Source organism: Vidua chalybeata, chromosome 9 (assembly GCF_026979565.1).
Source record: "Vidua chalybeata isolate OUT-0048 chromosome 9, bVidCha1 merged haplotype, whole genome shotgun sequence".
Classification (NCBI taxonomy): Eukaryota; Metazoa; Chordata; class Aves; order Passeriformes; family Viduidae; genus Vidua; species Vidua chalybeata.
This window is the reverse complement of record NC_071538.1, coordinates 15010610-15035776: the sequence shown is the minus strand read 5'-3', so window position 1 is coordinate 15035776 and position 25167 is coordinate 15010610. Positions and strand designations below refer to the sequence as shown.

At 44.2% G+C, this 25167-nt stretch overlaps 1 protein-coding gene across 6 annotated transcripts in view; it reads left to right on the top strand.

Moving 5' to 3' along the window:
* ST3GAL3 (ST3 beta-galactoside alpha-2,3-sialyltransferase 3) overlaps positions 1–25167 on the top strand; it is a 173114-nt gene that overhangs the window by 132899 nt on the left and 15048 nt on the right. For all 6 annotated transcript variants that reach the window (XM_053950059.1, XM_053950061.1, XM_053950060.1 and 3 more), the window contains 2 exons: positions 13440–13586; positions 23466–23612. In XM_053950059.1, coding sequence (XP_053806034.1) covers positions 13440–13586; positions 23466–23612 — 294 coding nt within the window. The remainder of the gene's footprint in view (positions 1–13439; positions 13587–23465; positions 23613–25167) is intronic.

Genomic DNA, 25167 nt, shown 5'->3' with positions numbered 1-25167 from the left:
GACAGCATTCTGGTTTGGTGGAGCTGTAAATCCACTCTCAGTTTTCTTAATGCATTGTGAATACAAAGCTTGATTACAGATTTGTGGTGCCTCATCCTGTGCTGAAACACAGCTTCAGCCCTTCTGCTTAGAGATGTGCCTGGGTGGGCATTGCCTTGTGTCCTGCTCTCCTTGGACTCAGCTGAAAGGGAACAGAAGCTGCTCTGTCATAAACAAGAAAAGCTTTTGAACTGAGAAGTCAGCTTAAGAGTTGTTTAATTTCTTTCACAAATTTGAGTTTTCACCTAAATAGCTATTTATAACTTATCCCTTCAGAAGTATAATTTAAGAAGGCATGGCTGGTGAGGCAGCCAGCCTGCTTAAGGGACATGATGAGGCTTGCAGTGAGGAAGAGGCAAGAAAGCCTTTTCAGTGGTGGTTGTCCTAGAACATGGTTTAAAAACCATTTCTACTCAGAGTGTGGGGGAATGCTAGGAGGAATTGTAGCAGAGAATACAGTACTGCATCATCAGGATCGCTCGGTGCCTCAGTCAAGGTGACTGAACCATGACTAAATGCTGAAGCACAGAAAATGCTTTGTAAGAAAGTGAAAACATGAGGTAGACTTTTCTGGCTCCTACCAAATCTCTGATTGAGAAGATGAGGTGCATTCTGTGGAGAATATTCCATATTCCTTTGCCAGAGAGCAGCTGGAAGTTAGCTTGTCTTCTGCTCTGATTGTCTTGACATGGTTGTTTGGGTTGTTTTAGGTTTTGATCTCTCTGGCTCTGTAGAAGGCTAGTCCATACTGCCTGGGGGGTTGTGCTGCCATGGTCAGGAGCTGTTTCACCATTACAGTGCATTGGTGGGAATGGCCCAAGGGAACCGTGGAAGACTTGCATATGAAAAGAAATCATTCTCTGTGACTGGCCTAGGAGATCAGAGCAATTTCCAGAAGATTTGAGGAGAAGTATGAACACTGGTGCCCTATGAGAGAAGGTAAGCCAGTTTTTTCCAGTCATGGTTAGAAGAGAGGCTGGAAAATATGTAGATATCCTATATAAAATGTTGTCCCTGTTACCAAGACAGGGAGAAAATTTTAGCTGTGTATTTTGTGATTTTTAACAAGCTTTCAGGCAGCACTGTGGTGAGGACCATACAAGAACCTCAGTATGCAAATGACCCAGTTTGCAGCGTGGGCCTTGGGGGAGACTTCCTGGCCAGATTCCCAAAGGAAGGTTGTTGGTATGGAAAGTGCAGGCTGGAGCTTGCCCTTCATACATACCTGCATGCAACAGCCTAATGAGATTAGGCAGGTCACTACATAGCTGAGAGCTGCTCCTACCCAGGCATGCACGGTGTGCTGTCTGTAAGTGCACTGTCAAGCATCAGCTGGTGGCAGGGGCTGCTCTGGTGCCTTTGCAATGTGCCTTCATAGCATTCAATGTTGCCAGGTGGATGTGTCCTGGACAATAAAACTTGTCCACCTGGATTGGGTAGCCATTAATATCTACAAGTTTGTAACCATTCACCTAAGCTAATGGGGCAGATGAAGAAATTAAAAAAATAGCCATGACCACACAATTTCCTGGATGAAAAAAAATCCAGGTGTCAAAAGTTGGCAAAGGAATAACATCATTGATTGCTCAATTTTTAGACAATTTCTCTTTAAAATTAAAAGAAAAATTGTTGATGTGTCTGCCCTTCTAGTCTTTTCCACACTATGCATGGGTTTTGTCCTTTTTTTTTGTCCCTTGCTTTGCTTGCTGTTGCCACATCAGTCATCCTTACCCTATACTTTTATTAATGGAGAAGTATTTAGCCATGCTAGGCATCAGCAGTCCTTAAAGAACCTTTATCCCACATCTGCCAAGACAGAATCATCTTCATTTCTGGCTCAGTAATCCCAGCTGTAATGTGAAAACCAGAGAGCTCCAGTCAGATTTTTATTTCTTTAGTTTCTATTCGTGTACATCATTCTTAAATGAAGAGACCCAAACAGGATTTACCCCTGAAAGGACTGTGTCATTGCCCCAGACATCCTCTCTGGGATTGCCTACCCATCCTGCTTTATCCTGAGACCATTTCTTTCTAATATTGTCACTATCTAATCTCTTCTGATGCCTGTTGCCATACAAGTGACAGTTGCTGCTCTCACCTAGATATTTGATCACTCCTTCCTTCTCAACCAAAGTCAAAAAGATGGGCAATTTAGAGTTGCAGTTTTTCCACATCTCAAAGTCAGTGTGAGGGCTAGCTGAAGAGCTAGTGCAGCTGTCTTGAAAAAGCATCTGGAGGGTGCTCATGTTGCACTCACTCTGTTTTGCAGGCCCTGGCAATATTGAGACACCAATATTATGCAAATCCCAATAGGTGCATTTCAAGGTCACAGTGCCTGTAAACTCAGGTTGCCTGCCTTGATTGGAATAGCTGAGCCAACGTAAAGAACGTAAATCTGATGGTGATCTTAATGAAACACACACAATTCCATAAACAGCAGGGCTAATGAAATGGCCTGATTGCCTGTGGATTTGTGTCGTGCTCCCTTTCGCACCACAGTGCTCTCGGATATCCCCCAACTTTCCCACTGCTTGCATGGCCTCACCTCCACCTGGCCTCTCCAGCAGCAAGGTGTGTCTCTGTCCCAGCCAGCCATGGTAGTTCTGCCACCAGTGCAGCCCATGCCTGCTGAGGTATTGCATGGCCCACATGTGCAGCAGATGTTCCTCCACACAGCGAATCCAGCAGATGGGAAAAGTGCCAGGACATCACCAACAGTGAAACTGAGACGTCACCCAGAGGGTGTCGCCTATTCGTGCAACTGCTAGTAGGATAAAGATGTTCTGTGTTAACACTTCAGTAAAGGTCTACAGGAATCATTTGAAGTCTGCAAAGCCTCCCTTAGTCTGAGAGATTTGAGTTCAATTTATTTAGTTACGGAGCTCGATTTATTTAGCTTATGCATGAGATTTTGGGGGGATTTACTTGTAGTCTCTCTCTGTACCTAGAGGGAACATTTTTTCTCACAAGACTTTTTAATTTTGTAGGAAGAAATGTATCTAAAGCTAGGCAAACGACCAAAAAAGGCAGCACATTTATATCAGTATAAGTATATTTGCTGCATCTGCCCTACAGGCTTGAAATCAAGATTGGATATCTTGGTCAAGTTCCATTCAAACAGTGTGAGAGTAAAGGACTGGAAGGAGAACTTGCTGATGGAGGAGCACTGCTCCCTGCTATGCAGAATATCCAGAAAGATTTCAGCAGGATTTCTTTCAGCCTCTCAAGCCATGCTGAGAAGAAGTAGCAGAATGTGGTGGCTAGAAGCTCAACTAGATAGAATCAGTCTTAACACACATAATTTCCTAGAAATCTGTCCTTACAATTCTCAGATGACATACTTGCAGAGGGAAGTACTGACTGCTGACATCTTTTTTCTGTAATGCAGACTTGATCCAGTATCTGGGAAAATTCTGTGTGCTGGGAGTACAAAGGACAGGGCTGCACTCTTGTGTTGCCTTCCCACCCTCCTGTTCTGTGACTCTGGGACCCCCTGTCCTCACTCTCCATGACCCATTTGTTGACTATGGGGAGCAGGGTAGCAAGCCAGTAATACACCTGACAGCTTGTCATGGAAGTAAGTTATTTGTTTTATCCAGTTATTTGCAAGGGTCACAGCAAATTTTTCTCTTCTTGGGGCACAATTAGCCAGATCTGTTTCTGCATCCAGAGGGAGAAGGCTTTGTGGAGTCTCTGAGGTGAGCAACCTCCAGCATAACAGAATTCCCCAGAAGAGCTCTTTGGAGAGCATTGCAACACCACAGGATGCTGTAAGTTCACCGGTGTGGGGTATGAAGACTCACAGAGGAGGGGAAAAACACTGATTTGATTTTGTAAATAAAATCACATGCTTTCTGTCAGTGGCTGAAAAGAGACTCCCCTTTCACAGCTCCAGGAATTTTGCTATCTGCATTTTTAATTTAAGGGGGGGGGCAGGGGGAGAAAGTCTGAACAGTAAATATTTATCCAATATGTGTGGTTGTTAATATGATCCAGTCTTCAGTCATTTTGCATGGTGTCATGATGACAGATGTTAATTCAGAAAGGAATAGATTGGACGATTTATGCCTGAAACACATGTGTTCCTTGGCAGGCTCCATGGATTACTTGCATAGTTAGAGCTGTCTGAGCAATTTGTAACATTTTCTCTGCCTCGAAGCACTGAGGGCTCCGGGACAGGGGGTTGACCTTTATCTTCAGTCTGCTGTAATAAACACTGAGGTAACTAAACTCCCCGTGTGCTTTTATCTTCCTAAATTTATCTCTCCCCCTGTGCTCCAGCTGTGTGTGGTGCTTCTGGTTATACCCAAGAGGAATGGCAGCTTCTTTCTGCAGGAGAGAAGGATGCTCCCGTGTGCAAATCCCTGACCTCCTTCCCCTCCTGACTGAGCAGCATCCCTGCCTCAACACTCACAGCTATTTAACACAAACACTTGTCCTGACAACAGCAGTGAAAATAGACCAAGCCATATGAAGGCAGTAAGCAAGAGGGATTCAGGAAAGACCTGACTTTTTTTTTGGTAGTATTTCTATTCTTGCAGTTGTGATTTTACGCCATGTGTCTGAGGGTGTTTCTTCTCTTCTTAATTAAGACAGATTTGTGAAACTGTTAGTGTCTTAATTTTTATTTGTTTATTTAGTCAGAGGCATAAAATTGGAGGAAAATGGCCAAATTGTTGGGTGCACAAGAGCTTGGTAGGCCTACTTGGAAGTTTCTCTCATCTTGACCATCTCTTGTATTCTGACCATTTTTGATTTTATGAACTTCACCCACAACTGACAAGGACAGAAAATACAGAGCCTGGCCCAAGCAATCAGCATTTCTGCTATTTGGAAAAAAAACTCTTTAAATGTAAATGTTCTGTTTGGATTACGGTTTATTTAAATTCTAATCTTTTAAGAATATTAAATAATCTTACTTAAAAACTCTTCTTCTGTAAAACACTAATTATTAATGCAAGTCTAGAAAACAAAGTAGGGCAGGAGCTTCCTGGCACCTTCCCAGTTTCTTGTTATTTTGACCTTTCTGCCTTCTCCTCTTAGAGTACACTGAATAATTTGTATATATTCTATATGAACACTCAGTGAATATACAAATGATTTGGCTTCTCATTTCAGCAAAGATGCCAAAATAGGAGAAGTCGGATTTTCTGTGTACTCTTGCTGTAAAAACAATGTAAAAATTTCCCTGGAGTCTTACTTTGAGATAACTTCAGAAAGCAATGAGGGCTTTTAGGCTGTAATTCTTCCTGTGGTGATCCTTTAGCTTTTTTTGTTGTAATGTGCCAAGAATTTAGTCTAAATATGTGTTGTTTAATGAGTTGCTGTTTGTATTCAACCTCATGAACCAGTTCAGCTCCCCAAAAAAGACTTTGCTGATGGATGTCCTAGGATGCCCTTGTGCTTTGTCACCCAAGCCTGCAAAGACAGCTTTTCAATTTTTTTTTCAATTTTTTTTCTTTTGAGCAGGCATATGGTTGTAAGTGGAGCAGGTAGCTGAGCTTGTAGTTAGGATCATAGTTGGGATCACCTCATATTTTCTCTTATAAGTGATGTGAAAAATGCTTTATTATTTTTACACTGGCATCTTTGAGCTGATGTTTTCCGTGCCACATGTTTGGCACAGCCGGAAAGTTCAGCTGAAATTACTCAGCTGTCTCAAGATGAGGCTACTGAAAATGTACTATTGTATCCCTGTTTTAAAAAAAAGTCTCCCACCCTATTTTGCGGAGGTTGTCCAATTCTTCAGCCTGGTGTGGCTCCTGCTGTTCTGTGACATCCCAGGGCTTGGTCTGATGTTCCATGGGGGCTGTTAGACGCTGTCAGTCCTACTGTGGGTCCCCTGTCCTGCCTCTCAGGTGTCCTCCCACACAGTTACTTGGGGTGCAATATCTCCAGGGATGTAAGAACTAAGTAGGATTTTCTCATCAGTCACTTCTCCACAAAGAGTCTGGGGCAAGGGCAGCAGACCAGGGAGCAGGGAACATCTCCTGGACTCTCAGGAGCCCCTTTTCCTCCTCCCAGCCATCTGGGCAGTGGGAAGGAGCAGTAGCCTGGTCTGGGACATGGCAAGAGCAACAGTGATGGGGACAGCAGAGAAAGGAAGGGTTTATAACTGGCAGGAAACTCCTAAAACACTGGCACTTTAAGATTTTTAAAGTGCCGTATGATTACAGAAATCAGGCTGCCAAAAGTTAAAAAAGGCAAAAAAATAACATTGCATTTTCAATGTTAATTCAGTTCTCCTGTGCAGATGTTATCCTTAATTGCTTAATTATATCCTGGCTTGCTTAGAACACAGCTGTCTATCTAGTGGAGAGGGAAGACTGAGATTTGGACTAATTTCTGTAATGTAAGACATTCAGCCTTGTATGAGTAGTTGTAGGAGCTGCAGAACATGTGGATAGCAGAGAGGAAATGCGAGGAGGAAGATTGGTCTCCTGGTTACAGACACTGAGGATTCCTCTTGAGGAGATGTTAAACATGCCAAGTATTCCAGAGATGCTCTAAATGTGAAAGTATGGTTTGTAAAACCCTTAGATACATGGTGATATTAGAAAAATCTTGTGAGAATGTTGGAAAGTCAGTGTTCTCAACAGCAATCCTGAGCTGAAATTGCAAGGCAGTCCTACTTCACCAATTACTAACACGTGGACCTGACCCTTTCAGCCCTGGTATCCTTTTAATAGATTTTATATGAGCATGACATTTAATAAACTATGTCATAAAAATAGTAACGAAGTAAAGGAGCAGGTCCTTTATGGAAATAAAACACCCTGTATATAATGATGATATAGAGCCTATTCTTCTCCAGGATTTTTCTGAAACTCTGCTACTTTAGGTATTTTTTCATTGAAGGATAATTATTCACAGACAAAAAAGCACAAAGCAATCGTAAGTTATCTAAATCCATTCCTTTCACTAAAAACTTCCATGTTTCCTAAGACATTTCAGAACAGGAATATTTCTTCAAATTTTGGCTCAAATTCCAGGTTACATTTTGAACAAAAGAGTCTGTAGGACAGTCTATCCATCACCCTGTTTGTACATAGAAGACACATCTACTGACACACCGTATGTGAGCCATCATTTATGCTTCAACTTCTGAGACAGCATTCATCAGAAAAATCTTCAGTTTTTCTGCAGCTCCTCTGGCATGTTCCAAGTTCCATTTTCTTCACAGGACAATCTCTTTTTTGACAGCATTTTGTTATCTTACAACTGTGAACCACATTTTGCTCTCAGTTACATGGATAAAACCATTAGAATACTTTTTTTTTAAGAGGAATTCCTTTTCATTTACAACATGTCATAAAAATAGCTTTGTTCTCCTGACTCCTTAGAGCTGGCCTTGGCCTTGTGCTGTTTAATCCTGTGAATCAGAAGGCAGCAGCTGGTATTAGACCAGCCACACAGGAGGCCCACGTGTGTGTATTTGGGTTGGCTGTGGCACTCAGTTACGTAGGTCAAACGAAGCTGGAAATTCAGTAGGTCTATTTGAATATGCTTATCCACTTATTCACAATATATGTTTGCAGGTAAACAGGGCAGAAACTTCCTGACATCCATGGGATGTCAGGAACACATTGCTGAGTTACAGCAAACTGGTGTGTGACACACCAGTGCCACCCTCATGTCCCAGGTGGATTTTGTCCCCACTGGCGTTGCTGCTTTCTGAGCCGGTATCTGTGCACAGGACAGCTTCCAGTTTCATGTGTAGCCAGGGTGCTGTGAAGTTACATGTCTGGCACAGTGTTTAAAGTTTGCAGCTGCTGCTTGGAATAAGCTTCCTTTCTTTTGTGGTTTTTGACTTGGTTATCAAGCCTAAAGAAACTTATCTCTAGCCAATGTAGTGAACTATTAGCTCAACTCTATCAACAAAGAAGAAAATACTGTTGCTTTAAAAAGGAAAAAAGCTCTACTAGTGCTATGTTTTGAGCTGCTTTTGTCTCCATCATGCTTTGTGCCCTTTGTTTGCTAGGTATAAAATGTATTTGCATTTCATACTGAGAAACACTAGTAAAACTAAATTTCTGGGCTTTATAACCTGTCAGGAATTCTTCTAGGTGCTGTGAGGCAGTTGGCAGATGGAGTATACTGACAGGGGGATGGCCTGGTAAGTTACAGCCAGTTGATTTTAGACTTGGTCGGGGGGAGAGTGCCTTGGGAGAAGAAACAAAACTGGTAAAAAATTAGAAGTATCATGTTGTTGGGTAGTCCAAAAGCTGCATCTCTTTTGACAGCAGAACAAAGAGAAGATGAGGGAAAGGCTTGAGCAATGCTCCTACTTCAGGCAGAGTAAGAGCTTTGCAGTGGGGCAGATAAGAGTGGAACTAGTCTCTAGAACATTTCTAGGCTCCAGAAACTGAAGATAGGTTCATTCAGAACAAATGCTGGCCATTAGAGCCATGTGCAGAGGATGGTGAGGGGTTCTCCATAGCTTTGAGAAAGTTGGGTAAATATGCTTGAAGTGTGGGCTAGTGGGTCTGCCAATTGACCATTAACCCAGACTGCAGGCTCTCAGCACCTCTGTTCTTGTTGCTAAAAATTCCTTGTTGCTTTGATAATCAGTGCAAATGATGCAACTTCATTTATATTACCACTTGTAGAAGAGCATTTTCTAGGCCTCTGTGTCTACTTGACCGCTGAGAAATGCAGCATTGGCTGATAAGATGGTTATTTTCTAGTGGAAACACACCTTCCACGTCTAATCCAGTCATGCCTGAGCAGAAACCTTTCAAAAGCCTCTGCAGATAGATTGCAGTGGTTTTGCTGTACCTTGTTTGTGTGACAGTGAGAGCTTGTGCGTGACGGGCAGAGAATAAACCACATTCCAGCCTCGGTGGGGGCAGAGATTCCAATTAACAATGTGCTCACAGGCATGGTGAGGTCTTGTGACTGGTGCATCATCCCTTGACTTTCTTTTTTTTTGCCTCATGTCCTTCTTCCTCTCCATTTCTGGTGTTAGCAGAGTTCAAAAGAGCAGTAATCTCTGTTTACCACAGGCTCCCTCTCCAGTCTCTTCGTTTGGTTGCTTTGCAGCAAAAGTATTGCATACCCAGACTTCATGTTGCATGTAAGTGACCTTTGCAATCCTCCTGTCCCCTTGCCATCAGAGCTAGAAGTCTCAATGAGCTATGCTGCTTGTACTCCTAAATCCAGTAGTGTCACAGAGGCACAAAAGAGGCAGCATCTGTATCATCAGGACGCAATGGCATTACCTCTCTCTTTGCTCAGTACATTAGAAATGTTGTTATTGTGGGAGACTTAGCTTACTTCTAGTGGTTTGTATTTTCCACTGAGGTGCTTCTTGGCTAAGGCTCTGAGTTTCCATATCTTATTTTAGAGAATGTAGTGATTTGCCTTGGTAAATCTGAGAACAGGAGATGGAAAACTGAATGGAGACAAAAAATAGTTTACAACTGGCTGTGCCTATTAGCCTTCAGTATTCTGCAAATGGACAGAATGAGGGATTGCAGCTGGATTGTCTTGTCCCTGGAGGTATTTGGTGAGCCCTGACATTTTTTATCCCTTCTTCCTAATCTGCTATCTTTGGTCTGTTATGTCTGTACCAGTTTATTCCTGGAGTGGTGTCTATAGAGGTGGTGTCTCTTTCTGCCTCTCTTGCTGGGTGAGAACTGTACAAGAGACTGGCTTGAAAGCCCTGGCCTATCTAAATTCTTTTGTACTTTTAAAATATTTCCTCTAAAGCCTTTAGTGTTGTCCTTTGCAATTATACAATTTTGAAAACACTCCAAGATTGCTTAAAAATGTTATGGCCCTCATAGGCTTGTTCTTCAGTCATGTTCTCCTGTCTGCCTGTTTGTGGTGCTTGTTTCTTTATGCTGGTATCAGATAAGCTTCTTTTGGCAGCCTTTGGTACTGTGAATACTGATCTGTGCCTGGGACTCTGGGTGCACAGCAATACCAAGTAATAACAATGGAAGCTTAACACAAGGATCTTCTGGTTTCCACCTTGGAAAAGTGGTGATGAAGCACTGCAGGAACATTGCCTAAGCAGTTTTCAGACTGATTTTCTGACTGTTTGTCATTGTGCTGATCAGGATAGGAGTTATTTCATTGTGACAAGCCCACCCTAAAGCACTGCAGGTTTAGCCACTGCAGCGGACAGGGCAGTGGCTGCCCCCAGCCTCCAGCTGCGAGTCTGAGCTCCCGAATCTGGCAGGAAAACCGTGCCCTCCCTCCTAATGCCTGCTGCTCCTCGGGTCTCCTCCCAGCCAAAAAAAGGGACAGCGTTTCCCGACGGGAAGCAATTGCTTTGGAAACCTCTCTGAACATCTGGGTCCAATCGGGCGGAACATCCGCCCCCGGCGCGGCAGCAGCGGTAGCGCGGAGCCGGGGCGGGGGCTGCGCTGCCGGGGCTGGGTCACGGAGGAGCCCCGGCGCTTGCAGGGCTGGTGCTGCGCTCTGCAGCCTGCCCGTGACGAGCTGCAGAACAAAACCACAGCGCTGAGAAGGGAGCTCAGGGCTACGGGGCTTGGAGAGCCAAACCACAAGGCTGGGATGTCAGTAATTATAAGCCAGGAAAACAGTTTTTGGTTCTTTAGCACTGCACGGGGCTTTGCCTGCAGTATAGGTGGAAGTGAGAGCTGCTTGCTGAGACTCCGTGTTCCTCCCTATAATTGTTTTAGAAACTCCAGCGGGAAAACGCACCAAATGAAAGTCTACCCCAGGTGTCCTTCAAAACTAATCTCAGGGGATCTGCCTAGTGAAGTTACAGGGAAGAACACAGAGCAAATAGAAATGAGACAGAAGGGAGAAGCCAGAGCAATCTCAGAGCAGTGTGATAGCTGAAGGAAATGCTTAGGGAAATAGTCATGAAGAACAGCAGGAAAAACAGTTAAATGGAAGGGAGTAAAGCAGACTGGTTGTATTTCCAGCTAGGGATAGGCACCCACATTTATTTGATTGAACCAGCTGAGAAGAGCCCAGGTGCAGTCCTTGTGGTTCACACAGCGCTGGGGAAATGGACAGCAGTGGTATGTCTGGTTCTTTCAGCTCCAGCAGCAGCAAGGAATAAAACTCTCAAATGTTTTTAACTTTTCTTCTTTTTCCTTTCTATTTAATGTTTTATGTGTAATGTAAAAGGTGTGTAAAACCTACTTAAATCCCAGAACTTATTTAGAATCTCCTGTGGAGTCTAAGTCCAAACAAAAGGCATCTTCTGTCCACTTCAAATAGCTTTCAGACCTTTGGCTTGAATTGTTCACAAAATTTGGGCAATGCCATATTTAGAGGTGTATGTGAAATTGTAATTGAACTTATAAATTTATTTTAGTTTCAAGGTCACACGCTATTTTTCCAGGGTGTGCCTGCTTAAACCCATGATAAGATGGTTTCACTGAATGAGTAGCTGTTCACGATTTTTGTTTATCATCTTCATTTTTGTGAGACCTGGAGCATGCTTAATGCAAGTGGAGTCTGTGACCTTTTTTTTTTTTTTCCCCTCTTTCTCCTTTCCTGGAACTGAAAGGCCTCTACTTTACGTATGCCCTTAGGAAATTCCAAAGGTTTAATATTTATCCAATTTTTAATGAATTTTCACAAGGAGGCAAAACCCAGCTGGCATACCAAATCCCTCAAATCCCTTGGTCAAATGGGTGCTGTACTTTATTAATATTTGTAAAGGTTTTTTTTTCTGTTTTTTTTTTTTTAATGCTGGGATCACTCAGTGGCTGAAAATGTCTTATTATAATGGAAAGTGTTAGACTACTTTGACACTGGGCATTCTTTCTAATTCTACTATGATGAAAGAACATGAGTGATAATTAAGAATTTTTTCCATTTAGGGTCCCAAGGGCACTTGGCCATTGATGAAATGTGAACTTAAACCCATGGGATGCTTGCCCTGGTTGTCAAAAGTGTATTATGTTTGGGCAGTTTTGAGGGGGCACAGATAGCAATGGGATTTGGCTTTCTTAGAGTGTTGGTTTGGATGACAGAGTGCACCCTCCTCAGGTTTGCTCTGTTAATGCCTTTTGTAGCACGAGCCATCTGCCAACGTTTCAATTTCAGGGTACGAAATTCAGCAGCTAAAGATATCCATGGGATTGTTCCATAAAAAACACTCTGTAATGTGTTTAGCAACATGTGGTGTGAGAGTTCACAGGAGCTGAGCACAGGACAAGGAGCATGTGAGATGCAGCAGGCATTGGCTGAGGCAGAATTCCAGTCTGTAATTGCAGGGGTGATCACTGCTGGGCAGAGGAAGCTCCTGAGGATTTTGCAGTGGATAATCAACATTTTCATCAGTGCCCTGAGAGCAGCTGTAAAGTTACTGCTAAGCTGCAAGCAACCTAAAACTGGTGCATATAATGAATTCCAGAGTGTGTCCTTTTTATGTAGTGCAGTGTCTGTTTCTTGTCATGGAGATCTCAGGGAAGATGGCTCAATGCTTCAAGAAGGAGGTGTTCAATCAGGTTATCCTGCCCAAGAAGCTGGTCAGCAGATTAAAATTCCTTCCATCCTCCCTGTGCCTTGCTCTGAATTAACCCAAACAGAAGTGAAATGTTGGAACACAATTGTTCCCTATGTCCTGTGAACACAGAGCCTCTGGTTATTTTGGGGGCACTCTGCTGACACCTGGAAAGGTGTCAATGATGGGAAGCAATGATGCAAAGCCATCAATGAGCAAGGATGGGAAGCCACGTGGCAGAGTGGCACCAGCCCCTCCCCAGGCAAGGCTGTCTAGGAGTGCAGCACACATCAAGGCCACTGTTCTTCCATGTGTGCAGAGTGAAAACTTGAATTGGGTAAAATTAATAGACATACTTAGTTGTCTCTTCCCTTGTACTATGAACATTCATGACTGTTCACAAGACAAGATGAGCTCTGTATGAGCTTACAGCTTAATTCACATAAAACCTAACAGGGGAGGACAAATCTAGGATAAAGTGGGAAGCATGTATCTCACACTGCACGTAGGGCTGTACAGTCATTTTTTTCTTTTTGAATGTTCTTAAAAGCATTTGCTATCCACTGGTGTATCTCCTTGGAGGCAGGTGGGAGGGATCACAGGATGTGCTGGAATGCTTAATCCATGGATCAAACCAGCTGAAGTGCCAATAGGAGTGAAAAGATGGCACCAGGAAGGGGGTAATTTGTGCTGAAGACCTGGCCTGTCTGTCTCCCTCCCAGTTACAATCCAGATTGGCTCAACTGCATCAGTCCATGCTGCTGCCACCTCTCCAAGAGACACAGGTCCCCTACAGTGTCATACTACTGCCCTGTGGCAGTGAGCAGAGACAATGGGAACTGCTGCAGTAGTGCATTATAATATATTTTTTAAATAAAATAAGAGAAATTTGCTGTATTTTGTATGTAATTCTGTTTGTTGTTTTATCTTTCTTTTTCCTTTTTGTTTCTGTTTTTGTTACCAGAGTGCCTCTGATGGCTTTTGGAAGTCAGTGGCAACCCGTGTCCCAAGGGAACCTCATGAGATACGTATCCTGAATCCCTACTTCATCCAGGAGGCAGCTTTCAGCTTCATCGGACTGCCTTTCAACAACGGCCTGATGGGCAGAGGGGTAGGTACACAGCAAAGGGGGCAAAACCTCTGAGAAGGATGTGAGACCGAGCAGCAGAGGAGGCTTACACTGTTCTTATTTTCCCTTTGGGCCTCCACTGTTGGATATTGAAAGGGAAGGACTTTGGCTCTGTTACAGTGACAGCTCTCAGACTCCTTCACACCCAGGCAAGAACCTTCCTGATCCAAGGATTTTGGGGGGGATCATCAGCACTTCAGCAGTGCCTTGAAAGCCACTGTGCAGTTGCATCCCAGGCCAATAGTAAAAGAGGGTAAAGGTTTGCTTTATGAGGCCCTTGGTAAGAAATTCTGGTCTTATCCCAACAAGTTTTGTATGTAAAAACTCATAAAAGAAAGCAATGCAAACCACAGTTTTAGCTCATATTTATTAACAAAATTCCTTAATGCTCATTCTCGTAGCTCTCACACCCAGTGCAACTTTTTGGAATGTTAGTGTTGGAGTAGGTGGTGACTTCGGTTTTCTGGATTATCTCACATTGCAACACTGTCCTCAGAACCTATTTATATTTGCTCTACGTAATATATCAACCATTAGAGTAAGTATTACTTGGGTGGGTAAATTGCTCGTGTACACATGTGATATAGTTGTTGATAGAGACCACACGTGACATTTTTGGGCACATTAGCACAGCTGACAAACCCAGAGAGAAGCACTTCTGCTGGACAAGGTCTGCTTGGTCTGCCCCTGGCATTGTCCTTCCACTGCTATCAGTGCAGGAGATTTGCTGTGTCACAGCAGGGATTTGGACTAGACAGAATAGTGCCTCATTTTCCATGCTCTAATTGTATCATGAAGACTTCTGGAATATTAGAGACTTTTGCTTTGTGCAAGTCAGATGGGTGGATGCCTCAAGATAAGATATTTCCTTCTCGAAATACAAAATGCAAGATGTGCAGACAGATTCGGCCACGTGGAATGGGCCTTTTGAAAAATGCACTGCTGTGTTCAGAAGCTGTCATGGGATTCTGGGAACTCTGGATTTTTGTTCTGTGCACTGAAGGGATCTTATTGCAAATATTCCAGTCAGCTAGGAATTAACTTACTTCATCTCTCTGCATTCTCCAGAACTTACCCTTAGAACAATGTGGTCTTGATGTGTCTTCCAGAAAATCAGGAGTGCTGTCCCAATAAAGGACAAAAATCATCATACTTTATTTTCCCCCAATTTATTTTTCTTTTTAAACACGTTATTTTAATACACAAGTTATTGCTCAAACTGAAAGGAGAAGAGAGAATCCGGAAATGAAAATGCTGTGAACTGAAGTTTATGAGGTTTTGATAGGTTGTTTAACACACATCAGATTGGAAAATGAAGGCATCTTAATTGAAACCTGATGTTCCACTTCACAAAAGTCTATTTGAGCATTTAAAAATAGCTTATGGTTGTTTAAGGCAAGCAGTGTTTGCCTGTGACCCCTAGCAGACTGTGTGAATTGTAGTTTATTCCTCCAGATGGGACAACAGGAGCTCTGCAGGTGCCTGTGTGGGGCTGCGATGTCGGTATAGCCGGGGCGGTCTGTGCAAGGACACTGATACAGGGAATCTGTCAGTGTTTCAAAAGAGAGAGAGAGTTTATGGCCTGTGGCTGCAATTTTACTGCAAACATCAGCTATGGACTGCTGTCATGGAACTGCTGGGGCTTCACACTTTAGTGAATTCTGCTGCACCACTGCAAAGTGTAGAGTTTTGTAAGTGCAAAGGCTCCAACAGGAGCTATTGCTGTCAGGGTAAAGAGGGAAGAGTCTGAGTAAGGCCCTGGTAATACAAATTTGCTACATTTTTTGCTCAGGTTTTAAATGGGAGGAGTGAAAATCAGAGCCTGTAGGCCAAGAATCCAGATCTCACTGAAGATTTGTGAGTGATCCAGCCAGACAAGTGGGGCAGCAAGGAGGATTGTTCCACATCTGTGTGACCCAGCAGCTGCACGGCTGGTTGGGCTTGGGGTTGTGCTTCAGCAATGAGAAATAGCCTGGAAAACTTTACTCTAGAGAGAAGCATATGAACGTGGAGAAGGAAAATGCTGAGGATTAGTAAGCAAAAGCACAGCAAGCAGTGTATCCAGAGTTTCTCCTGGGAAATGGGGCTGGAGGCAGACGGGTGCCCCCGTGCTGCAGCGGGCTGTGCTGTGCTGGGCAGGCTGCACACTGGAGGATCAAGGCTGGGGATGCCTTCATAATCAAGGCCAACACAAAATCCTCATAAAGAGCAGTAATATTCCACTCTCCTTTGGTTCTGATGCCTAAATAAACTTCAGTGCTTCTCTTGCACACCACATATGGTAACAATGTGCTGCCAATTAACTTTGTAATTTGGGGGCTTTTCCAGCAAGGTTGAGCAGAGCTAGTAAAATAGTTTGGGGCTGATCTCAAAGCGTTTTTCCCAGGATTCAATAAAGGGTAAATGTAGTAACATCCTCTGCTTTGATAATATAATTTGGGCCAGATGATCCAACTCAGATGTGCATTTTGATTGCACTCATGGCAGTGGTAGCCAAAAGCCTCAGCAAGGAGCAAAACTCACACCCACAATGAATAGTGACTTCTCTCTGGGACTGGTAAAGCTTTTTGGAAGTTTTCTTCAGTCCTACTGAAGTCTTAAGAGTAGGAGAGCTCTTCCATACTGTATGTGGACTTCTGCTTCATGGAATAAGCTGATCATACAGAACAAACTTTGGGCTCCTAGCAATGTCTGGGGGAAAATAATTGTTGATGTGTGGGTGCAGGGTTGGCTTTCTCACTAGGAAATGTGATTTTTGTTCAGGTGGAAGTTTTGTTTTTACAGATCTTTGGCTTGAAACCAGACATCACTGTTATTGCAGCTGGTGGTTCAAGCTTGCAATAGCACCCCTTACACTGCAGGCAGTTTACTGGGGGACAAGCACAAGCATCAGCTCAGAGGTGTCACTGCTGGGGGCACAGACACCCCTAGGGGTGGTCACTGCTGTGGTGCCTTTGGCTGTGTAGTGAATTGTCCTGTCCAGTCAGTAGCCCTCAGAGCCATGGGAGCAGTGTCTTTCTGGCTCCTCTGGGAGCCCTGAGCCTGGTGTGAGGTGAAAGAAGAACACTTCAGGTGACACAAATTATCAGAAGCCTGAGGACTCCAGTGCAGACTGCAATGTTTGTTTCTCTTTCTGTGCTGGTGCTGTGCATCCATGGATCTGTTTATGACTTAACCCAACTCTGTGAGCCTTTTGTTTGTTCATGTACAGGAAATGGTTGAATCTGTAAACTAAAAAGATAAAGCATCCTTCTTTGGACTTCACTCAGCCTCAGCACTAAGCTGGTGAAGGAGGAGCCATGTGCAGGAGGTGTTACCAGGCTGATTCAGGCACCCAGCCATGGATTAGCACCTCTGCAGAGTGCTGACATCTCAGGGATTAACCTCTGATGCTGGAGTGTTAGCACGTCCTGGCCACGGCTTCTCATAGCTCTTAGATGTTTTTTCCTGTGGGAAGACAGCCTTTCTGGAGGTGCCAGTGGGGATCCTTTGCTCCTTAGGCAATTTTCAGCTCCCTTGTCTCATCATCATGACCTTTTCTCTCATAAGTTGCCCAGGTGTCAGCAAACTTTGTCTCCTGGGCTGTTCTTACAGGACTGTGACTTTGTGAAGGCTGTATCTTGGAACCTGTTGGGTCTTTGTGGAGTAGAAGAGAGGTGGGGATGGCAGGAGCAGAACAGTGTTCCACTTAATCCTTTCCAGTTATGTGGTTCTCCCTTTTTTGCACCCTGATGGCATCTTCTAAGGCAGGTAGAGGGACCACTGCAGTCAGTTATATGTAGAGACTTAGTCTGTAAAAGTAAACTAAAAAAACTGTAAAGCTTTGGGTTTGCATGGCAGCACATCTGCTTTGTGGGCTGGGCTGTTCCATCCATTGCCACTGCAGTGGGATCAGTCCCTGAGCTGCTGGGTAAGGGATGCTCAGGCAAACTGGTGCTGGGGAGCAGATAAATGCTCCATACCAGCCTCCTCTTGTTTTGCTTCTCAGTGAAGAGTAGACAAGGAACTCCCATTTAGCATGGGGTAAGTGTGTATATGCTTATCACAGAGCAGGCAGAGTGTAGTAAAGTCATGCCTTTGCTTGCCTCCTTCTAAGTCCTTATGTCCTTTAGAAATACTCCCTGCAGTGCACAGGAATCTGTTCTATGGCAAATGGTGAATCAGAGCTTGTATATCGGGTTAGATGTGGTCAAAAATACTTGGACTGGGCCTAGGTGTAGAGGAAGTCAGCAGGGAAGTGGCAGAAGGGAGCCTGCTCCAGCCACCAGCCACCAGCTGCTGGTCCTTCCCTTTGCTCAGCTGCCAACAGCCAGTCCTGCAGGCTCTGTCCCACTCACAGGGATAGCCAGGGATGTTGAAGGAAGGGCACTGAGATGCTCTGCTGTGTCTTTTGAAGCCACTATTGCAGCTGTTTCTGTGCATGGGAGGTAGCTCTAGGAGCAGCAGTGTGCTCCTGTGACAGGGACCACTCCACAGAATGCCAGGCACTTGCCTGCTCACAATGAATGATACTAAATTGTTTTCTATGCCATATTTCCACACTTTTCAGCTAAAGGAAACAAAGGGTAGGTTTGGGGTTGCTTTGATGCAGACATAAAGAAACAAAAGTGGTAGTTCATGTATGCTGAGATGACTATTATAGTTTTGTTCTGGATTTCTTTTATTTTGAGAACTTCATTGATACTAGGTGATCAGGTCTGTAAGGTCTGTAACTGATAAAACTAAGGTAAGAATTTTTCCATGGTAAGCAAACTTTTTGATTTTTTTCCTCAAATTATTTAATATAGTAGTCAAACCAATTTGAATATCCAGGTGCATTATTGTTTGTAGGGAGTTTATTCTTCAGTAACACTTACCCTTTTATTGAAAAAGGTAACAATTGGAATAGTCTGAACAATCCAATAAGTCTTACCCTGGACTAAGTAAAATCCCATAAATAACTGGAATTCATTTAACATATTAAGGGAGTCAAATATTTCTAAAAACAGATTTACAGCAGTCATTTCCTTCCAGTCCAGCAGGCAGTGACACAGGAATGACCCAGGCATGGAATGAAAAGCAGCAAGAGCTTTTCACATGCACCAAGCAAAGAGCAGTTCCAGCCCTGGTTGGATCCAGTCACCAGCACTGGATCTTCAGCACAAGCCCACGAGGTAATGGTCAGCCTCAACAGAGTCCAGAGGAGTTCCAGTGTTCATTTCTGCTGACTGACTTCTTTCTTTATGTGAGTAGAAGTCAGTCTTTAAAGCCTCTTCAGGGGGCAGAATGGAAGATGAAACATCCATGTCTTGAGGTGAAGCCTTTTGTCTTCCTGCTTGCAGCAGAGAACAGTGTAGGAGCAGTTAGGAGAACCTGCCCTATGTCTGTATTGCTGAAGGCATTTCTGGTATCCTGATCTGGTAGTGCAAACTGGGTGTGTTAGCACTGCACAGAGCTTGCTGTGGTCCCTGACACAGCACAAGACCATAAATCTTTGTCTCTCCTGCCTTTACACTTTTCTCACCAGGATCCACCATGTGTGTGCTCACCTTACCCATGGAGGACAGGTACCCCTGGAAGAAGCCGTGCTCCAGAGGCTCAGGCAGGCTTTGCCCAGCACTGCTGTGGTGATGTGTCACTCACCACTGCTGTGTTTTCTGCTTCTGTTTGTCACATGGCCTTTTAGTGTCATCCCTGTCTCATCTGTCAGTCTGCTGTGTTCTCTCAAATGGGACCAAGCAAAGGGCTGATCTCTGGGGAACATTATGTTGGCTATTACATTTTCCATATGTTTGGTCTTAGACAAGCAGGCCAGGCTTGAAAATGTGGACTTTCAGTTCTGGACACGTTATCCAGTGAGGTTGCCCTTGTAGTTGTTTACAGGTGCTGGAGAGGGGATGCTAAGCTGGTACCTCCATGGACAGAAACCATTGACACACAGCTTGCAAGGCCAAGCTCAACACTTGTGGCAGAGAATTGACAAGGGGAGAGGGCTGCCAATGATTTCTGGGCTTTGCCATTCCCAGTTCACACTGCTTGCTGGGCACCAGTTCAGGTCAGAGGCTCATCATGGCCACATCTGCAGCAGTGGTCATGTTGGGCCTTTCCAGGTCTAACCTGCACTGGGAAGTCTCTGTGTGGCTGGGAGGTATCCCAAGAGGCTCCTGCCTTGGCAGTGGCTGCTGTGGGGCTGTAGCTCTTCAACCATTTGGTTGAAAGCAGCACTGCTTGGTAATACAGGAACACCCAAGCACACAGAGGGCCATGAGCAGGAAGACAAGCTTCGAACTGGTCTAACATTAGATTATTCCTGAGGCAAGATGGTAGAATTTGGGGGGTTTTGTCTTAGCAAAAGCCTCAAATAACAAGAGGCCTGCTCAGTTGTTTGAGAGAGCTCTATTTTCATAACTCAGCACAGGAGGTGTGGTGGTTGATTTGGTATGTCTTTGGGGCACGGCACAAGGGTGTGTGTGGTGAGATAGCACTGACGCATTGTGCAGGGCATAGCAAGCCAGATTTGGCACAGCCATGTCCATGATGCCTAACTTCTTTTGGAGTCACTTGTCCCCCAGCTTGCCCCATAGGTTGTATATAGTCCATTAGGTCCAGATTAGAGGTTAGCAGCTAATGAATCTATATGTACAATCAGGAGAGCTTGGAAGCTCTGTAGATGCAGCCAGGGAGTAGTTGTAGCCACTTCCTCTCTAATAATGTGTCTCCTCTTATTTGCCACTTCTTTACTAAGAGGAAAGGAGGGGAGAGCCCTTTCCCTTGGACCTGAGAGTGCTGCTCTGTTGCATTCTCTGCAGCACAGCCTGGGACATGTCCCTACATCCTACAAGGTGTTGTCTTTCCCATGCCACAAGCTGGGCATGAGGCAGTGCTTCATTTTCAACAGGCAGCAGGAGTAGCAGAATCTCAGCAGGCTGCCACAGGAGAAGAGGACTCAGTTTCTGTAGCTTAAACCAAATCAAGACTAAAGTACTGTATTGGCTTACTAATGACACTTAGTTAATCAACAATTGTACTTTTTTTATAGTTTGGTTCAAGGCAGCTCCATTTTCTTCAAGACTGTCTAATTCCTCCATTACTGCTTAATTCCTCTGATGGTTGCTTCTCTTTTAAAGAAGACAAGGACTTTGGAGCAAGTGCCCAGTTACGTGTGTGTGATCTGGGCATGTGTGGGTGCACCATGTTCTTCTCTTGGGCAGGTGCTGTTATCCACGCCATTTACTATGGGTGGGTTCTGCAAGCACCCCTGTGCTGCCCTAATAGTTACTGCCCTCAGTGAATAGCAGGGGTGATCATTTTGACAGTATTTTCAAGAGGCACTTCTCTAGCCCACAGGATTCTGAGTGCAGCAGTGAGATTGAGGCTGCATCTCACCACTGAAGGCTGCAGAATTCTGCCTTCAAGGGGGACACATATTAAGCTACAGCTACTGAGGTGTTGGAGGGTGCTAACATCAATAAGGCATAATTAAGAAATGCTCATCAGATCATCAGTTTCCAGATGTGAGTTTTAGGGTAATGCAAAACAATTTGCTAAGGACATCCTGTGAATTTCTGATAGTTATAGAGGCCAAATCAGATACATCTACTACAGTTCAAGAGGTTAGGAAGGTAGGTAGTCTCTGGTATTTTAATCATTTTTGAGAGCAGAGCAGGTGGTACTAAGATAGTGGCATGTCAGGAACTACTGAAGAACAGAAGCAGATGAGAAAATTACCTCCTATTTTTCCAAAAATACCATTGGATATATTATAGAAAGAATAAAGTCAGACAGATATTTGGCGACCAAACAAAAGTTCACTTTCGATTTCTCTCCACTGTTATTCTCCAAACAGAGTATGCCTGAAAGAAAGTTTGGCAGTCCTCCCATAAGGTTGGGTAATGTGATTAATTCTCTGTGGTTTGCAAGACTCACATTAGAAAGTTAGCTCTTAAATGTTAAATTGGCCAGTGAAATTCCCTCCAGGCAAAGACCCCGTGTATCCCTTGAGCGGTACCGTGGGAATGGGCCCAGTGCAAGTGTGGGTGGTGTTAACACCATCATGCTCCCAGTGACGACACCCTCTCAAGGATGTAACCATTTACTCACTGTGTTTTGGACACTGTAACTACAGCTCTGCTGAGGGAAAGGGTTTTGTGGCACGTCCGCTTACCAGCTGATGCAATTCCAGTGACATACAAATGTCATCGTCTATGCAAAACATAAAGCTGAGAAATCAGAATTTAAACTGTCATGTCTGGAAAGACAGGATGTTCTTGGATATTTTGAAATTTGGGGCAATGTTCTTATTCTTGCCTAATAAACTTTTTTCCATTTTTTTGAAACCCCTATTTGATATTTTTTGGCTACTGGTGAATTAACAGTTAACTAAAGTAACTAGAATAAAACCAGTATTGTTTTTGTGAGTATCAATTGAAATTAAGCGGTGAGAACAAAATTACTCTGCTGCTTTTCCCCACCTCTAGAACTGGAACAGGAGGACGTAGGAAGATCTTGTCATTTCAGGTGTGCTCTGTTACTGTTGTGCTGCAAATGTTTGAACTTAATGTATCATTGATTTAGCCATAAGCAGTTTTTGCTTGTTTGTTTTCAGATTAGAATAATTCTAGTGCACTGTAGTGAGTTCTACATAGCACACAAATTGTGTTCCCAGCTCTGCACATTTCGGTTGGGATATGGGTAGCATTCTTTGCTTGGAAAACATTTTCCTTCAGACTGGTCAGGTAATCAGAAGTGAGCAAGGTCATGTGCCGACAAAAACCAGTTCCTTTGAATGAGAAGCAAAAACTCAAAACATTGTTCTCAACCTTTTTGAACATGCAATAGCATTGCTCACCAGTTCAGGGTAAACCATTGTAAATGAAAAATATGAGAGTGCAGTTGGTTTCTACATCTCAGCTAAGAGCTGTCACCCTTGGTGACTGTCTGAGCATGTCCTCTGAATTTGTGATACTTCCAATACGGCCGGTGTTGGATACTCTACAAATGAAGATGTGGGTGGATTTCTCAGCCTCTCCCTAGCCCCTGGGGCAAAGTTGCCTCTGGATTTATCTGGCTAGTGATTTTTCTTATCACTAAAAAAGTCAGTGAGCTAGGATTTTACCCTGGAAACACTTTGCTGTCCCACAGCAGAACACACAGGAGGAGTTATAGCTGTACAGCACTGCTGTCACAGTGCCAGAGCCCAGTGAAATGGGAAGGGCTAAGGCTGGACATCAGTGCAAATTGCAGGTTAGGAGATGGGAAAGGACAGTTGTGGTGTACCCTGGATGGTACCACCCATCTCTGACTGGCTTCCCACTGCTCCTTGTTTTCCCAGTGTGTGGTTCTGAGGGAATGGCACAGTGCCCCTGAGAAAAGGAAGGGGTCTTGGAACACACTGCCTGATCTCCTTGCCATCTCCCAGAGGTGTTTAGCAACCTTAAACTGCATTTGCCATCAGTGAAATAAGGTGTTTGTGCTGTTCCTCACTTTTGCTCCTGTATGGTGACCTGTTTGGGAAAAGTATTTTTCCTTAGCCTAGCTGGAAGCCAGTAACGTGCATTAACATTGTAATCCACTGTCTACGTCTGTTTTAATTTCAGAAAGCTAATATATCCACTGTGATTCATCCTCCAGCTCATCTGCCGCCCTATTCTCAGGACAGCAAAGCTGTGGAAGGGGAGTCTGACCATTTGCATTAATTTCTTTACAAGTTGGAAGGCTATCAACCCTGCGAGCTGGCAGGTTGAACATTGCCAAATACCACATTCCTGATTTTCTGCTTAGCAGCAGCAGTGCCCCTGTGAGCAGAGACAATAAGAGGAAATTTTTTGATTATAAAAATGGCAACCTGCTAATGACTTCCATTCCTGCTTTCTCTCCTCTCAGAACATCCCCACCTTGGGAAGCGTAGCAATAACCATGGCGCTGCACAACTGTGATGAGGTGGCGGTAGCTGGCTTCGGCTACGACATGAGTTCACCCAATGCACCCCTGCACTACTATGAGAACATCAAGATGTCTGCCATCAAAGAGGTAGGGAGCTCCTGCCAAGCACGTCCTCCTCCCAAGCCCACTGGCCACCTTGACTCCAGAGCCTGACTGGGATTGTGATGTCAACTTCCAGCTGTCCTGTGTGGATCAAAACACAGCTCCACTCATGCATTTGCTTGTAAAATTCTAGACATTCTCCCAGGCTCAATGTATGTTAAAAATGGTTATTACTGCTGGGAAAGGTTCTCTGGAATGTGTATATAATGTAATTTCTTCTTTGAGTGGCAGGGATAGGATTCACATAAATGTTAACTCAAGAAGTGTGAAAGGGAGTAGTTCTGCTCTGGGGTTGAAAAGATGTGCCCTCTCCTGCTTTTTGATCCATTGGATTGCTCTCTAATCCATAGGCTTCTTTTGTGAGCTGATCCCCTCCTCAGGCCCTGGGAAGCATGGGGGAGGTGAGATCAGCCTGTGTACCTGAGCTCTCAGCTGACTGTTCAGCAGTTTACACTTTCAGTGTTTGCACCTCGCTGGTGTAAACACCACTGGGCTCTGTGGACACTGCTCTGTAAAGACAGGTCCACATTAAACACATTTTCTGCTACTATCACAGTGAGACAAACAGCATTTTTGGAGGAACAAAAGCTCTCATATTGGTATAATGTAGCAGTATAGATACCATCAGGTCTATCCATTTCCTGTACCAAACTAGAGCAAACTTGGACACTGGTCAAAGCTTCTATAGTGGGAAGGTTTGCTGCTTTTATAGGAGAGCTCCTTTTTTCCCAGCACAGATGTGACCCAGGTCTTCCTAAGATTGCTTCTCCCTCTTCACTGGGTAGGGAAACTTCTCTATCCTACTCCACACTGTGAAAAGTTGTATTGTTCATGGACAGTAGCTGTCTCCTGGCACCTGGCATTTGTTCACCTCAAGGACTTTACCACTGATTCAGACCAGGAGGGAAGCTGGGAAGTTGTGTTTTTCCAAATCACAAGACCGTACGTGTCTTAGTACTCTCACAGGCTGCAGGCTGCATGACCCTAGGCAGACTGAGAGGAATTATAAATCAGTGATTAGTCAGCTTGAGAAATGAGAAGAGTGTCTAATTATCAGAGTAATGAGACTTTGAAGCATGAAGCTCTCAGCAGAGGCTAAGGGAACAGAGTTTAGGAAAAGGCTGTGAGGAGGTCCTCAATACCCAAGGGATTTGACATTGTGGTCCTGAGGTACCTTCTGGGTCTGTGGAGGTGGCAAGAGAGTCTGCTTAGCTCAGTGGAGTAACCATGGATTTAATTAGTCCTTGCTGGGAAAATGAGTGTCTATTTGAGGATTTAAGGGGTATGTCCAAAGAAATAAATTGAATTGAGGTGATGTCTGGCTTATGAAATCCCTGCATGGAAAAGAGCTAAGTTTTGCAGTAGTAGAGGAGGTATCACCATCTGCTTATAAGCATTTCCAGAGACAGGACCCTGGGCCCCCCAGGCCCAGGTCTGAGGCAGTACAGCTGGTCCCTTAGTCTTTCAGCAAAGAGATGGCTAGGCCAGAGTGAAAATGGCTACAGATGCCTGAATCCAGCAGCAAGTACAGAGACTCTTC